This window comes from Dermochelys coriacea, chromosome 27 (assembly GCF_009764565.3).
Source record: "Dermochelys coriacea isolate rDerCor1 chromosome 27, rDerCor1.pri.v4, whole genome shotgun sequence".
In the NCBI taxonomy this organism is placed as follows: domain Eukaryota; kingdom Metazoa; phylum Chordata; order Testudines; family Dermochelyidae; genus Dermochelys; species Dermochelys coriacea.
In genome coordinates, this window is record NC_050094.1 from 6,354,918 (window position 1) to 6,371,631 (window position 16,714).

Sequence of the window (16,714 nt, forward strand, 5' to 3'; positions counted from 1 at the left end):
CTATACTGGTTGCAATACTGGAGACTTGGATTAGGATGGGTTGGAGAAGATGGATTTCTGTCTGGCCTCTCTTAGTCCCAAGAGAGAACAAAAGATAAACAAAGAGCACAAACAAAAGCCTTTCCCCCCCCGGCAAGATTTGAAAGTACTTGTTCCCTTATTGGTCCTTTGGGTCAGGTGCCAGCCAGGTTAGCTGAGCTTCTTAACCCTTTACAGGTTATGGGATGTTGCCTCTGGCCAGGAGGGATTTTATAGCACTGTATACAGAAAGGTGTTTACCCTTCTCTTTATTTATGACAATCCCTAAATGCATGACCTTACACTTCTCACTATTAAATTTCATCTTATTACTATTACTTCAGTTTACAAGGCTATCCAGATCCTCCTGTGTGATATCCTGGTCCTTCTCTAACTTGGCAATACCTCCCAGGTTTGTATCATCCACACTCCCATTTTTTGTGCTGAGTAATAAAAAGATTGGTCCCAAAACCGATCCCTGAGGAACTCCACTGGTAACTTCCCTCCAACCTGACAGTTCACCTTTCAGTATCACCCACTGTAGTCTACCCTTTTAACCAATTCCTTATCCACCTTTCAATTTTCATATTGATCTCCATCTTTTCCAATTTAACTAATAATTCCCCATGTGGCACCGTATCAAACGCCTTACTGAAATCTAGGCATATTAAATCCACTGCGTTTCCTTTGTCTAAAAAATCTGTTACTTTCTCAAGGAAGGAGATCAGGTTGGTTTGGCACGATCTACCTTTTACAAAACCATGTTGTATTTTGTCCCATTTACCATTGACCTCAATGTCCTTAACTACTGTCTCCTTCAAAATTTTTTCCAACACCTTGCATACTACAGATGTCAAACTAACAGGCCTGTAGTTACCCGGATCACTTTTTTTTTTTCCTTTCTTAAAAATAGGAACTCTGTTAGCAATTCTCCAGTCATACGGTACAATCCCTGAGTTTACAGATTCATAAAAATTCTTGCTAATGGGCTTGCAATTTCATGTGCCAATTCATTTAATATTCTTGGATGAAGATTATCTGGGCCCCCCGATTTAGTCTCATTAAGCTGTTCAAGTTTCACTTCTACTTCAGATATGGTAATATCTACCTCCATATCCTCATTCCCATTTGTCATGCTACCATTATCCCTAAGATCCTCATTAGCCTCATTAAAGACTGAAGGGGCAGGGATACCTCAATGGTTTGAGCATTGGCCTGCTAAACCCAGGGTTGCAAGTTCAATCCTTCAGGTGGGCCATTTAGGGATCTGGGGCAAAAATTGGGGATTGGTCCACTTTGAGCAGTGGGTTGGACTAGATAACCTCCTGAGGTCCCTTCCACCCCTGATATTCTATGAAAGTATTTGTTTAGCTATTGGGCAATGCCTAGATTATCCTTAAACTCCACACCATCCTCAGTGTTTAGCGGTCCCACTTCTTTCTTTGTTTCTTATTTATATGGCTATAGAACCTTTTACTATTGGTTTTAATTCCCTTTGCAAGATCCAACTTTACTTGACTTTTAGCCTTTCTCACTTTATCCCTACATGTTCTGACCTCAATAAGGTAGTTTTCCTTGCTGATCCCTCCCATCTTCCACTCCCTGTATGCTTTACGCTTTTTCTTAATCACCTCTCTGAGATGCTTGCTCATCCAGCTTGGTCTACAACTCCTGCCTATGAATTTTTCCCAGCCTTGGGATGCAGGCTTCCGACAGCTTCTGCAACTTTGACATGAAGTAATCCCAGGCCTCTTCTGCCTTTAGATCCATAAGTTCTTCAGTCCACTCCACTTCCCTAACTAACTTCCTTAATTTTTGAAAGTCAGCCCTTTTAAAATCAAAAATCCTCGTTGCAGATTTATTTTTGTTTATCCTTCTGTTCAGTTTGAACTGAATTAGCTCATGATCACGTGAACCAAGGTTGTCCCCTACAACCATTTCTTTTATGAGGTCCTCTCTACTCACCAAAACCAAATCTAAAAAGGCATCCCCTCTTGTCGGTTCAGCAACTACTTGATGAAGGACTCCATCAGCTATCGCACCTAGGAAAATCTGAGCCCTATTATTATTACTAGCACTTGTCTTCCAGTCTATATATGGGAAGTTAAAGTCTCCCATGATCATGCAGTTTCTAACCATCAGAGGAGTGAAGTTTTGGAATAGCCTTCCAAGGTAAGCAGTGAGGGCAAATGACCTATCTGGCTTTAAGATTAAACTCGATAAGTTTATGGAGGAGATGGCATGATGGGATAACATGATTTTGGCAATTAATTGATCTTTAAATATTCATGGTAAATAGGCCCAATGGCCTGGGATGGGATGTTAGACAGGGTGGGATCTGAGTTACTGCAGAGAATTCTTTCCTGGGTATCTGGCTGGTGAATCTTGTCCATATGCTCAGGGTTCAGCTGATCGCCATATTTGGGGTCGGGAAGGAATTTTCCTCTAGGGCAGATTGGAAGAGACCCTGGAGGTTTTTTGCCTTCCTCTGTAGCATGGGGCACAGGTCACTTGCTGGAGGATTCTCTGCTCCTTGAAGTCTTTAAACCATGATTTGAGGACTTCAATAAGCTCAGACATAGGTGAGAGGTTTATTGCAGGAGTGGGTGGGTGAGATTCTGTGGCCTGCATTGTGCAGGGGGTCAGACTAGATGATCATAATGGTCCCTTCTGACCTTAAGATCTATGTATCTAAGTTTTTCCATTAGTATTTACTTCATTACAAACATTAAAGAGGGCTCTATCCACATCCAAATTAGATCCCGGCAATCTATAGCACACCCCAAGCACTATCCCAGGGGAGGCTCTAGTAGTTTTCTTCCCCAATGTGATTTTTGACCAGACAGACTCTGTCTTATCTATTCCATTGCTTCTTATTTCTTTATATTCTACCTCATCATTGATATACAATGCTACTCCACCACCTTTATTTCTGTCTTTCCTAAACAGCACATACCCTTCAATACCTGTAGTCCAGTCATGACTACTATTCCACCATGTTTGTTATCCCTATAAATATCTGGTTTCACTTCCTGCACCAGTAGCTCTAGTTCCTCCATTTTGTTACCTTGGCTCCTCGCATTGGTGTATAAATATCTTAATTTTTGCTGTTTGGCCTCGCTCACATTCTTTACCTGATTAGGCATGGACATTCTACAGCCAGAATGACCTATTAGACTGGTATCCACACTGCCCTTCCTCTTTATGTCCATTCTCCTACCCACGGCTGTATCCTTTCTTACTTCGTTTTCTTCCCTCTTAATGTTAAAATCTGGTGTGGAGATTACCTGGACATCTCCCAACCATCTCCCCCAAATTCCTAGTTTAAAGCTGTCATAAATATAAAGGGAAGGGTGAACACCTTTAAATCCCTTCTGGCCAGAGGAAAAACCCTTTCACCTGTAAAGGGTTAAGAAGCTAAGATAAACTCGCTCGCACCTGACTAAAATGACCAATGAGGATACAAGATACTTTCAAAGCTGGGGTGGGGGGGGAACAAAGGGTCCTCTCTGTCTGTGTGATGCTTTTGCCGGGACCAGAGCAGGAATGCAGGTCAGAACTCCTGTAAAGAGTTAGTAAGCAATCTAGTTAGATATGCGTTAGATTCTGTTTTGTTTAAATGGCTGATTAAAATAAGTTGTGCTGAATGGAATGTATATTCCTGTTTTTGTATCTTTTTGTAACTTAAGGTTTTGCCTAGATGTTTTGAATCTGATTACCCTGTAAGGTATTTACCATCCTGATTTTAAGACAGGTGATTCTTTTACTTTTTCTTTAATTAAAATTTTTCTTTTAAGAACCTGATTGCTTTTTCATTGTTCTTAAGATCCAAGGGGTTTGGTCTGTGTTCACCTATGCAAATTGGTGAGGATTTTTATCAAGCTTTCCCCAGGAAAGGGGGGTGTAGTGCTTAGGGGGATATTTTTTGGGGGGAGATGTTTCCAAGTGGGCACTTCCCCTGTTCTTTGTGTAACACTTTGGTGGTGGCAACTTTTAACCTAAGCTGGTAAGAATAAGCTTAGGGGGTCTTTCATGTAGGTCCCCACATCTGTACCCTAGAGTTCAGAGTGGGGAAGGAACCTTGACAAAAGCTCTCTTGATCAATTGTGCCAGCTTCCATCCTAGAAGTCTATTTCCTTCCCTACTCAGACGAAGTCCATCCCAGGAGAACTGTCCTCTGTCCATGAATGCCTCCCAGTGCCCATACATCCCAAAGCCCTCCTTATAGCACCACTGCCTGACAGCGGAGTGTTAACGCCTAGGCCAACAAATTTGCAGGGGCAGCAAATTTATAATAGCAGCCAGAGGCTGCTTCCCCTGGTGCCAGTTTGCGCCCTCCGCCCCCGGCCCCGCCCCAACTCTACCCCTTCCCTGCCCCTATTGGTCCCCTTCCTCAAATCCCTGTCCCAGCCCTGCCTCCTCTCCTGAGTGCACCGCGTTCCCCTCCTTCTCTCCTCCTTCGCAAACCTGTTTCGCGTACAAGCACTGGCAGGAGAAGCAGGACCCGGCGGTGCGCTCAGGGGAGGAGGCGGAGCGGAGGCAAGCTGGGGTGGGGGCGACAATTATTTCTGGCCCTAGGGGTGGCAAAATCATTAATCCGTCACTGCTGCCTGAGCCATCTGTTGATAGTCATAATCTTGTCACACCTTTGTTGCCCTTCTCTAGGAACAGGCAGAATCCCACTGAAGATCACCTGAGCCTCGATTTCCTTAAGAGTCTTCCCCAGCCTGGCATAGTCTCCCTTGATACGTTCCAGCGAGAATCTACTGGTATCAGTTGTTCTCACATGAAGGACGATCAGTGGATTCTTTCCCGTTCCCTTTAGGATCCTCTTCAACCTCAGGTCCACATCCCATATCTTAGCACCTGGTAGACAGCACACCCTTCTATTCTCTGGATCAGCTCTGGTTACAGGCCTGTCCATTCTTCTCAGTAAGGAGTCCCCGATCACGTAGACCTGCCTTTTCCTGGTGACGGTGCAATTCTCCGATCTATCCCCTGCTCCCTGCCTGGTTCTCTTAGTCAAATGCTTCCACTGTCTCCCCTCAGAGTTCTTCAGTCCTGCTTCCATCTGCAAGTCTGAGCTTTTCCCTTCAGCCGCCTCATGACTTTGCTCTATCATCCGCTCGAACCGCCTTCTAAACTCAACCAGACTTTCCACCTGCATCTCCAATCCTTGGATCTTTTCTTCCATCAGCTCTATCAGATGGCACTTCATGCAGACGAAACTCTTTCCAGGTCCCCCCTCCAGGATCATGTACATACCGCAGCTTCCACATCCAGTCGTCCTCATTGTGTCTTCCACTACTTAGGTCACTCCCACTGCTGCCTCTGTATCTGTCATAGACTTCTCACCTAAATCCTGTTAATCTGGGAGAAACAAACCACAACAAAACACCACCACCCACAGCAAAAACAAACCCCAGACAAGCACCACAATACAAACGCCCCTTTCAAACCCCTCTGGTTACAGCTCTGTTTGCTGGCTTCTGTGCTGCTGCAGCTGTCTAGGCTGTATCTGCCTCCTCTTACCATGTTCTACAATTAAGAAGAATAACATGGGAAGAGAGGTGATTCAAAGCACCTGATGGGCAAAATTCTGATATCCTTTCATAAAGGTATTGGTGAAAGGTGTGGTGGTAATGAAGTTGTTTGATTAAATTGACCCAATGGTGAGAGGAGAGGGACGAAGAGAGAGAGAGGCTAGGCCTATAAACAGGACAAAACTAATACCTCCCAAATTCTAATGAGAGAGTAGCTGTGAGAGTGACTTCTTCTGGGTCTTTGGGCAAGTCACTTAGGTCAAAATTTTAAAAATAACTTCTTTTTTTTGGATGTCTCCATATTTGAGTGCTCAGCTACAGATGTCTATGGACTGATGTTCAGAGTTGCTAAGCATGAGTAGCTGCCATTGACATCAACTATTTTAAAAAAAAAACCTGGGGCATACAAAATTAGTGCACCTCTGAAAATGTGGACATTAACATATATGCCTTGTATTTACCCAGTTTCCTAGGGATAGGGAGTTGTGAGGATTAATCACCTTAAAATTTTAAGCACTTTGATAAGCACTAATGATACATTGTTTTTTAGTCTCTTTGGAATATGACTTTTCTACAGATCACCAGATAATAAACCTAGGATATTTATATGTTTGAATGTTAACAGTCAATTCTCTGACTTTTTACTGAACAGATATTCTTTATTTATTACATATAGTAACTATTTAAGGTGTTAAAATGTGTAATATATAGTACAGAATATATGGTGCTCGAGTGGGACATTTCTCATAAGGACAGCAAGATGAATGCATGACTCCACAGATGATGTTGATAAGAGGGCTTTTGTCTTCCTCAACTGTGGGATGTTCCAGGAAGGAGGACTTCTGGGAAGTTATGGGGCCCCTGTGACTAAGAAGGAGAACAGCATCTTCACACACTACTCACCAACATAGTGTGTACTGCAACCTGCCTGAACCTGATAGGATCAAACTACAAGTGTCAGGTCTGGGTCAGCTGGAAGAGCAACCAATGCTTGGATCAGGTCCGCTCTCCTCCTTCTGCCCATGGGGTTGGTGCAGCAGTGGCTTTGTGACCCACTTTTGCCAGCTGCTCCCACTTTGCCTCCCTATGTGTGCTGTGGAATGCAAATACCGAGACGTCACAGTGCCTCTCGCACTGCAGCATACATAGCACAGCAGGAGGTACTGGCTAGCAATAGGGAATGTAGCTGCTGCTGAGCCAAGCCGATTCCATAGGCAGGAGGAAATGTTGGTGCTGACTCAGGAGACGGGATGGGATGGAAAAATGACTCTGCTTTCTCAGGCTCGGGTCAGTTGGGTTTGAGACTGGGTTGGGTTTAAAACTAGGCCCAAACAGACCTCTAGTAGCGAGCAGGACTTTAAATTCGGTTCAAAGGGGGCAGCTGACAAAAGCCCATAAGTAGGTTTAAAAATGGTGACCTTAACAGAGGGTTAAATATTGGGGGTGGAGAGAAATAGAAAATTACAATAGGGATAACAAGAGGGATAACAGTGGGGGAATCTGCTCAACATCTTAGATATTTATAGACAAAAGCAAGTAGTATGGGGAATGAACATGAGGCACTGGAAGTAATACTACATAAACTAAATTATGACTTAATTGGCATCACAGAGACTTGGTGGGATAAATCTCATTACTGGAGTATTGGTATAGAGGGGCATAGCTTGTTCAGGAAGGACAGGCAGGGACAACGAGAAGAGGTGATGCATTATATATCAAGAATACAAATACTTGTTCTGAGGTCCAGAAGGAAGTAAGAGGCAGATTAGCTGGAAGTCTTTAGGGGAAGATAAAAGGAGCAAGGGGAACAGGGACAATGTCATGGTAAGGATCTGTTATAGACCACCAAATAAGAAGAGGAGGTGGAGGAGGCATTTCTAGAACAAATAACAGAAATATCCAAACATAAGATGGGGTCGTAATGAGGAACTTTAACTACCCAGCCATCTGTTGGAAAAGTAATATGGCAAAAAAAAATCCCTTAAGTTCTTTGAATGTATTGGTGACAACCTCTTTTTTTCAAAAGGTAGCGGAAGTAACCAGGGGGACAGCCATTTTAAACTTGATTCTGACCAACAGAAAGGATTTGGTTGCGAATCTGAAGGTTGAACGCAGTTTTGGTTGAAAAAGATCATTAAGTGATAGATTTCATAATCCTAAGAAAAGGAAGGAATTAAGCAGCAGAACAATAGATCTCAAACAAGCAGATCTGAACAAACTCAAAGAACTGGTGGGTAAGGACTTATGGAAAGAAAAAATAAGGGAAAAAGAAGTTCAGGAAAGATGGCAGTTTCTTAGAGACAAGATTGAAGGCACAACAGCAAACTATCCTGATGCAAAGGAAAGATAGAAAGACTAGGAAGAGGCCAATATCACTCCATCAGGAGCTCTTTGATGACCTGAAAATCAAAAAGGAATCCTGCAAAAAGTGAGCACATGGACTAATTGCCAAGGAGGAGTATAAAAGAATAGTATGTGCATGTAGGAACAAATTCAGAAAGGCTAAGGCACAAAATGAGTTACACCTAGCAAGGGATATAAGAGGCTCTTTAAATACACGAGGAGCAAGAGAAAGGTGAAGGAAAGTTTAGGTCCTCTACTTAATGGAAAAAGAGCTAATAACCGATGACAACACAAAAGCTGAGGTGCATAAGACTTATTTTGCTTCAGTCTTCGCTAAAAGGTTAATGGTGATCAAATACTTAACAGAATTAATGTTAACAACAAGGGGGTTGTATGCAAGCCAAAACAGGAAAAGAACAGGTTAAAGAATATTTAGATGTACTCAAGTTGGTAGGGCCTGATGAAACTCATCCTAGGGTACTTAAGGAATTAGCTGGAGCAATCTTGGAACCATTCACAATTATCTTTGATAACTCCTGGAGGATAAGTGAGTTCCCCAAAGGCTGGAGAAGGGCAATCATAGTACCTATCTTTAAAAAGGGGAACAAAGAGGACCTAGGAAATTTATAGACCACTCAGCCTAACTTTGATACCTGGAAAGATACTGGAACAAATTATTAAATAATCAGGTTGTAAGCACCTTCAGGATAATAGGATTATACGTAATAGCCAGCATGGATTTGTTAATAACTAATGATGCCAAACTAACCTAATTTCCTACTTTGACAGAGTTATTGGCCTAGTGCATGGAGGGAGGAGGGGAGGTGCAAGGAAGCTGTAGACATGATATATCTAAATTTTTAGTAAGGCTTTTGACACAGTCCCACAGGACATCCTCATAAGCAATGAAGGGAAATATGGTTTAAATGGAAATCCTATAAGGTGGGGTGCACAGCTGTTTGAAAGAAAGTACTCGGTCTAGTTATCAATGTTTTGCTATCAAACTTGGGGAATGTGTCTAGTGAGGTCCTACAGGTCTCATACTAGTCATCATTTTCATTAATGACTTGGATAATGGAGGATATCCTTATAAAATTTTCAGATAATCTCAAGTTTGGAGGGGTTGCTAGCACTTTGGAGGACAAGATTAAAATTCAAAACAACCTTGACAAATTGAAGTATTGAGGGTTATAGTAGAGCACAAATTAAATGTGTCAACAATGTGGTGCATATGCAAAAAAGGTGAATATTATTCTGGGGTGTATTAACTGGAATGTTGTATGTAAGATACAGGGCATAACTGTATCACTCTATTGGGAATTGGTGAGGTCTCAGCTGAAATATTGTGTCCAATTCTGGATGCCATACTTTAGGAAAGATGTGGGCAAATTGGAGAGAGTTCAGAGGAAAGCAACAAAAATGACTAAATTTAGAAAACCTGACATACAAGGAAAGGTTATAAAAATTGGACATATTTAGTCCTGAGAAAAGAAGAATGAGGGGAGACCTGATAACAGTCTTCAAATACGTAAAGGGCTATTATAAAGAGGACAGGTTTCAGAGTAGCAGCCGTGTTAGTCCGTATTCGCAAAAAGAAAAGGAGTACTTGTGGCACCTTAGAGACTAACAAATTTATTAGAGCATCCGATGAATTGAGCTGTAGCTCACGAAAGCTTATGCTCTAATGAATTTGTTAGTCTCTAAGGTGCCACAAGTACTCCTTTTCTTTTTATAAAGAGGACAGTGATCAATTATTCTTCATGTCCACTGAAGGTAGGATAAGAAGTAATGGGCTTAAGCTTTACCAAGTGTGATGGGGCAAGGCCAGATGGCTATGGAAGAGTAGTGGGAGATAGATATATTAGCTCCAGGTTAAACAAATCCCTGGTACCAAGATAAGTGAAATGGCAGCTGCTCCAGGTCAATTAAGACACCTGGGGCCAATTAAGAACTTTCCAGAAGGCAGGGAGAAGGCTAGGTTGATTGGGACACCTGAAGCCAATCGGGGCTGGCTGAAACTAGTTAAAAGCCTCCCAGTTAGTCAGACAGGGGTGCATGTCAGGAGCTGTGGGAAGAAGTTGCGCTGTTGGAGAGGCTGAGTAGTACACACCATATCAGGCACAAGGAAGGAGGCCCTGAGGTAAGGGTGAAGTGGAGCTTGAGGAAGTGAGGGCTGCTGTGGGGGAAGTAGCCCAGGGAATTGTACGTCATGTTTCTAAAAGGTCAGCTACCATAGCTGATACTATTATGGTCCCTGGGCTGGAGCCCAGAGTAGAGGGTGGGCCCGGGCTCCCCCCCTCCCGACCTTTGCCCCCTGTTTAATCACTGAGACTGGGAGACAACAGAGACTGTGCAAGGAAGGATAACTTCTCCTCACCTCCCTCGCTGGCTTATGATGAAAATGGCTCAGTAGACTGTGACCCTTGTCTCTAGAGCAACAAGGGTTACATGGAGGGTCACAGTGAGCCTCTGAGACTAGTGAAATCCGCCAGGAAACGCGGGACCCACGGAGGCAAGGACACAGCTTTGGCACAACTCGTGTCAGAAGTGGGATTTCATTCACAGCGTGGTGGAAGAAGGAGGTTTAAAAAAAAAGGTGCACTGAGGTTTTGGATGTTTTTTGTTTTGGTTTTTGTTTGTTTGCTTTATACCACAATGGAGGAGGTGGTAAGAGCTCTGGTGCAAGCCACGGCAGCCCAGTAGGAGGTCACCCGGGTTCAGGCAATGGCACAACAGGAGTCTATGAGGCTACAGCAGGAAACCAATCAATTACGGATGACCCCAGGCGACCCAAGGTGGTGGAGCAGCTGAAGATCCTCACCACCCAGGCCCGGGGGTCTGACAAGACGCGAACCCTGAGCGCCATTGGTTGTCTGTCAAAGATGACGTCAGGAGATTACGTAGAGGCATATCTCCTCTCATTCAAAAGGACTGCTCAGCATGAGGCATGGCCCCAGGAGCAGTGGGCCAGCATTCTTGCCCCTTTCTGTCTGGAGAGGCCCAGAAGGCCTACTTTGACTTGCCTGCCACGGATGCCACTGACTATACTCGTCTGAAGGCAGAGAGCCTAGCACGATCAAGGGTAACGGCAGCGGTAAGGGCCTAGAGGTTCTATGAGTGGAAATACCAGGAGAACAAAGCCCCGAGGTCCCAGCTATTCGACCTCATACACCTCGCACGGAAGTGGTTACAGCCCGAGGTGTGCATGCCGGAGGAGATTTTGGAGACCCTGGTCATAGACATGCGGGGACTGCCGCCAGATCTCTGCAAAATGGGTAGGCCAGAACGATCCATCCACCTATGACAAGATGATCACACTGGTAGAAAGACGGATGACAGCCAGGGAAGTGACCTGACTACCCAAGGAAGGCCCCTTTCAAAGCAAGCACCCGACCCCAACCCTGGAAGGTTGGGCAGCCAAACCCCCGGGGAGTCTTAGGTGAAAGAAGGGGGGGGCCGAAAACCAGCGGGGACCCCAGAAGGAAGGGTTTGGCCTGAGTGGGGGGAACCCTGGGACTAAACCCCCTAACCCCCGGGATAGGGGAGTGATTAAAAGCAATTATAGATGTTATGCATGTGGGGAGTGGGGACACATAGCAGCACAGTGTCCCAGCACTGAGGAACCTATGCAATGTAACTTGGGGGATTGGGAGGTCCCATGCTCCCTTATCCATCTTGCAGGGGTCGCATTAGCCCCGCATAATTACACCAGGCCAGTGAGGATAAATGGAGCAGAGACTACAGCACTTGTGGACTCTGGGAGTGCTATCACCCTCATATCGGGTAAGCTGGTAAAAAATAGTCAGCTGCTATAAGCCAAATGCGTAGCAGTGATGTTCGTGCATGGGGCCGTGAGCCACTACCCCACCATCCCAGTGGAGATAGAGGTTCAGGGAAACCCCATTGAGGTGACTGTGGGCGTAGTTCCTAAACTCCCATATCCTGTAGCCATTGGGAGGGACTATCCAGGGTTTGATAATTTACTCACCCCGGAGAGGCTGGAGGAAGGTGGGGACCCTGAGGACAGCGACTCATCACCGGGGGAATGTCAACCCCTGATGTTCGCTGAGATTTCTCAGGATGTGTTTTCAGCCCCACAAAAGACCCGGAAGACAAAAAAAGAGAGGAAGGCCATGAAGGCCTTGGGAACCCGGATCGTGACCCAGGGCCAGAAGGCCTCCCTGGTAGGCAGATGGACGCGAACAGTCACTTGTTTGGAGGACACCTAGGGGTAGAGAAAACCCAGGCACGGATCCTGCGGAGGTTCTTCTGGCCAGGAGTACATGAAGATGTCTGGCGATACTGCACCTCTTGTCTGGAGTGTCAGTTACATAGCCCTCGCCTGCCCTTGCGGGCTCCTTTGATACCTCTTCCAATAATAGAGGTTCCTTTTGAACGGATAGCCATGGATCTGGTAGGGCCCCTAGAGAAGACAGCTGGGGGGCCACCAACATGTGCTTGTTTTACTGGACTATGCAACCCGGTACCCAGAAGCTGTTCCCCTGTGCAACACAGCTTCCAAGACAATAGCTAAGGAGCTAGCACAGATCTTTGCCCGGGTTGGGCTACCCAAGGAGATATTGACTGATCAAGGGACACCTTTCATGTCCAAGTTGATGAAAGATCTCTGTTCATTGCTCCATGTACAAGCCCTATGGACCTCTGTATACCACCCGCAAACGGATGGCCTTGTGGAAAGGTTCAATAGGACCCTCAAGGCCATGATCAGCAAAGTGGTGAGACAGGATGGGAAAGATTGGGATACCCTATTGCCTTACCTCATGTTCACCATCCGGGAGGTTCCGCAAGCCTCCACGGGTTTCTCTCCATTCAAACTACTATATGGGCGCCACCCTCGGGGCATATTGGATATAGCCAGAGAAGCCTGGGAAGAGGAGCCAAATCCCAGAAGGAATATAGTTGAGCATGTACTGCAGATGAGAGATCGGATAGCCCGAGTTACACCCATTGTACGGGAACACTTGGAGAGAGCACAGGAGACCCAATGAACCCATTATAACCACCAAGCGAAGCTTTGATGGTTCCAACCAGGGGATCGGTGATGGACCCTACAAAACAACTGAAGCCGTGGGAGAGGTGACCTATAAGGTGCGGCAGCCAGGCCGCTGGAAATCGGAGCAAATTTACCACATCAATCTTCTAAAACCTTGGCACAGTCGAGAGGCATGCTTAGTCATGCAGGAGACCCTTCCCCAGGAGGATAACTTTACACGAGTAAGTGAGGATATCATCTGACTTGACGCCAATCCAAAAGATTGAGGCAGCCGACATGATTAATCACAACAGAGATGCGTTCTCTACAAAACCAGGGTGGACGACTGAGACCTATCAATATATCCGCACGATCCCCGGAGCCAAGGTAAAATTGAGACACTACCGAATCCCAGCAGCCAAAAGAGAGGAAATCAAGGCCGAAGTAAAGAAAATGTTAGAATTAGGGGTTATTGAAGAATCTTACAGTCAGTGGTCCTGTCCAATTGTTCTAGTGCCTAAACCTGATGGTATCATGAGATTCTGTAATGACTTTCGCCGACTGAATGAAATATCCCAGTTTGATGCATACCCCATACCACACATCGATGAACTGGTTGACCGACTGGGTAGTGCCCGATTCTTGACTACAATGGATCTGACAAAAGGGTACTGGCAGATTCCTCTGACCAAAGAAGCTAAAGAAAAGACAGCATTCTCCACCCTGGATGGACTATTCCAGTACACTGTCCTCCCTTTTGGGCTACATGGGGCCCCAGCCACATTCCAGTGCCTCATGGATAAGCTGCTGCGCCCCCATACTAGTTATGCAGCTGCATACTTAGATGATGTCATCATCCATACGCCAGACTGGGGAACCCACTTGGAGAAAGTTGAGGCAGCACTGCGCACCTTAAGGCGGGCTGGCCTCACTGCTAATCCCGCTAAATGCGCTAGGGCTAGCAGAGGCTAGGTACCTGGGATATATTGTGGGAAGGGGCATAGTGAAGCCCCAAACGAATAAGCTAGAGGCAATTCAAAACTGGCCCTGGCCGACCCGAAAGAAGCAAGTCTGTGTGTTCCTAGGCTACTACCGACTGTTTATTCCCCACTTTGCCACTAGGGCAAGTCCCCTAACAGATCTGGTGAAGGCCTGAGGTCCAGACATGGTAAAGTGGATCGACGCAGCAGAGGGGGCATTTACAGACCTTCGGACGGCCCTCTGTAATGACCCCATACTCATAGCCCTGGACTTTAACAGGGAATTTATTTTACAAACAGATGCTTTCGAGGTAGGGTTGGGAGCAGTTCTGTCGCAAATGGTGGGAGAAGAGGAACACCCAATCCTCCAGCTAAGCAGAAAGCTTCTCCCAAGAGAACAGAAATATGCAGTAGTCAAGAGAGAATGCCTTGCTGTCAAATGGGCTATGGAGACAGTGCGTTATTACCTCTTAGGCCGGCGATTTACTCTTGTGACGGACCATGCACCCCTCCAGTAGATGCAGTGAAATAAGGAAAAGAATGCAAGGGTCACCAGGTGGTTCTTATCCCTCCAACCATTCCAGTTCTGCATATGGCACAGGCCTGAATGCCACCATGGCAATGCTGATGGTCTGTCATGAGCATACTGCCTGGCGTCCCAAGTTGCCCAAGTCTATGGTGTTGATTGGGGGCGGGATATGTGACGGGGCAAGGCCAGATGGCTATGGAAGAGTAGTGGGAGATAGATATATTAGCTCCAGGCTAAACAAATCCCTAATACCAAGATAAGTGAAATGGCAGCTGCTCCAGGTCAATTAAGATACCTGGGGCCAATTAAGAACTTTCCAGAAGGCAGGGAGAAGGCTAGGTTGATTGGGACACCTGAAGCCAATCCAGGGCTGGCTGAAACTAGTTAAAAGCCTCCCAGTTATCCAGTTATTCAGGTGGGAGTGCATGTCAGGAGCTGTGGGAAGAAGTTGCGCTGTTGGAGAGGCTGAGTAGTACACACCATATCAGGCACAAGGAAGGAGGTCCTGAGGTAAGGGTGAAGTGGAGCTTGAGGAAGTGAGGGCTGCTGTGGGGGAAGTAGCCCAGGGAATTGTACGTCATGTTTCTAAAAGGTCAGCTACCATAGCTGATACTATTAGGGTCCCTTGGCTGGAGCCTGGACTAGAGGGTGGGCCCAGGCTCCCCCCCCCGCCATCTTTGCCCCTTGTTTAATCACTGAGACTGGGAGAAAACAGAGACTGTGCAAGGAAAGATAACTTCTCCTCACCTCCCTCGCTGGCTTATGATGAAAATGGCTCAATAGACTGTGACCCTTGTCTCTAGAGAAAGAAGGGTTACATGGAGGGTCACAGTGAGCTTCTGAGGCTAGCGAAATCCACCAGGAAACGCGGGATCCACTGAGGCAAGGACAGAGCTTTGTCACTCAAGGGATTAGGTTAGATATTAGGAAAAGCTTTCTAACCATAAGTGTAGTTAAACTCTGAAACAGGCTTCCACTCACTGGAGGTTTTGTAGAACATGTTGACCAAATACCTGTTGGGAACAGTCTAGGGTCACTTGCTCCTGCCTTAGTGTAGGTCCCTTTTTAACCCTATGTTTGTGTAACCCTGTCTGCGGCTTTACTGCAACAGAATATCCAGTCAATGGCAACCTATTTGGCCAGTTCTAAGGCATGAAGTTGTGTGTTAGATTAGAATTTCAGAGGTATTTATCTTATACAAAAGTTATCAAAGATTGAAAAATAAAATGCAGTAATATGTGATGCTTATTTTAGTCAGTATATTTAAGTTATTTTAAGAATTTTAATAGCTTCTTCAATCAAGTGGATCAGCCATTTATTTAGATAATAGGCTGAATGGAATTTAGAGGATAGATACATTTTTCTAAAGCTATACATTTATTAAGACTACTTCTTTATTTAGTGAATTCCTTTTATGTGTCCTCTATGGTTATATCTATATAGATCTAATCTATATCTCAAATGAGAATATCAGTTAATTAAGGCTTTGTTCTCATTTACACTCAGGCCCCTTTTATATTGGTAGTTTAAGGCCTCTCTAGGGTACTGGAGTTGGGACACCGTGGTGTAAATGAGAAATGGATCTATAAGAGTTCAGCAGCCTAGAAACAGATAGTTCTACATTTCTACAGACCAAAAGAGTTGTAAAGGAGATTTTTCTCACCAGACTTGCTGATAACTTGTGCCTTTGCCTGCAGCAACGAGGGCTCTCTGTCTCTTTCTTCCAATTTTCTCATATTCTGTGTGTCTGGGCTTCCCAACAATCCTCCCTGGCTCATTCTCTTCCTCCTTAATAATGACTGCTTCTGGGCAGCTGTTAAGTATAAAACCTTTTCAGTAATTTTATTTATTTTCAGGGAAAGAGCTTCCATTAAAATATTTCTTCTTAAAGGACCTAGAAGATAAGTCCCTAAAAGATCTGCCTCTGCAGAGCAAGAAACTACATCAGCACTGATTTCTCTTTTGGCAAATCTTTTGTCATTTATACTCAATGGAAAATAGAAAGAAAAATTTGTATTTCAAAGAAAAAATGCCAGACAATTTATTCCTGCAAAATGTGTATAATAGCTTTTGATATACAGAGTCATATTCAGTGAACAGAGATTTGGGGGGTTATCCAAACCCACATTTAGCTTCACGATATCGAAATACCAATCTCTTTTCATTAAGAGAGCCATAAAGAAACATTAGAATTTTTTCAAACAACTCTATTTTTAAATTTCAAACTTTTTTTCAAGGAAAATAACTTTTCTGAACAGCTCTAATTAAATGAATATGTTCAAAGCAGTGGGAATTTCCATAAATCTTT

General features: G+C 44.8%; 1 protein-coding gene across 1 annotated transcript in view; it reads right to left on the bottom strand.

The window, feature by feature from the left end:
• Positions 1-16,714, bottom strand: part of MARCHF10 (membrane associated ring-CH-type finger 10) — a 93,672-nt gene that overhangs the window by 45,528 nt on the left and 31,430 nt on the right. Inside the window, exon 3 of the mRNA XM_043503239.1 lies at positions 16,070-16,219. Coding sequence (XP_043359174.1) covers positions 16,070-16,219 — 150 coding nt within the window. The remainder of the gene's footprint in view (positions 1-16,069; positions 16,220-16,714) is intronic.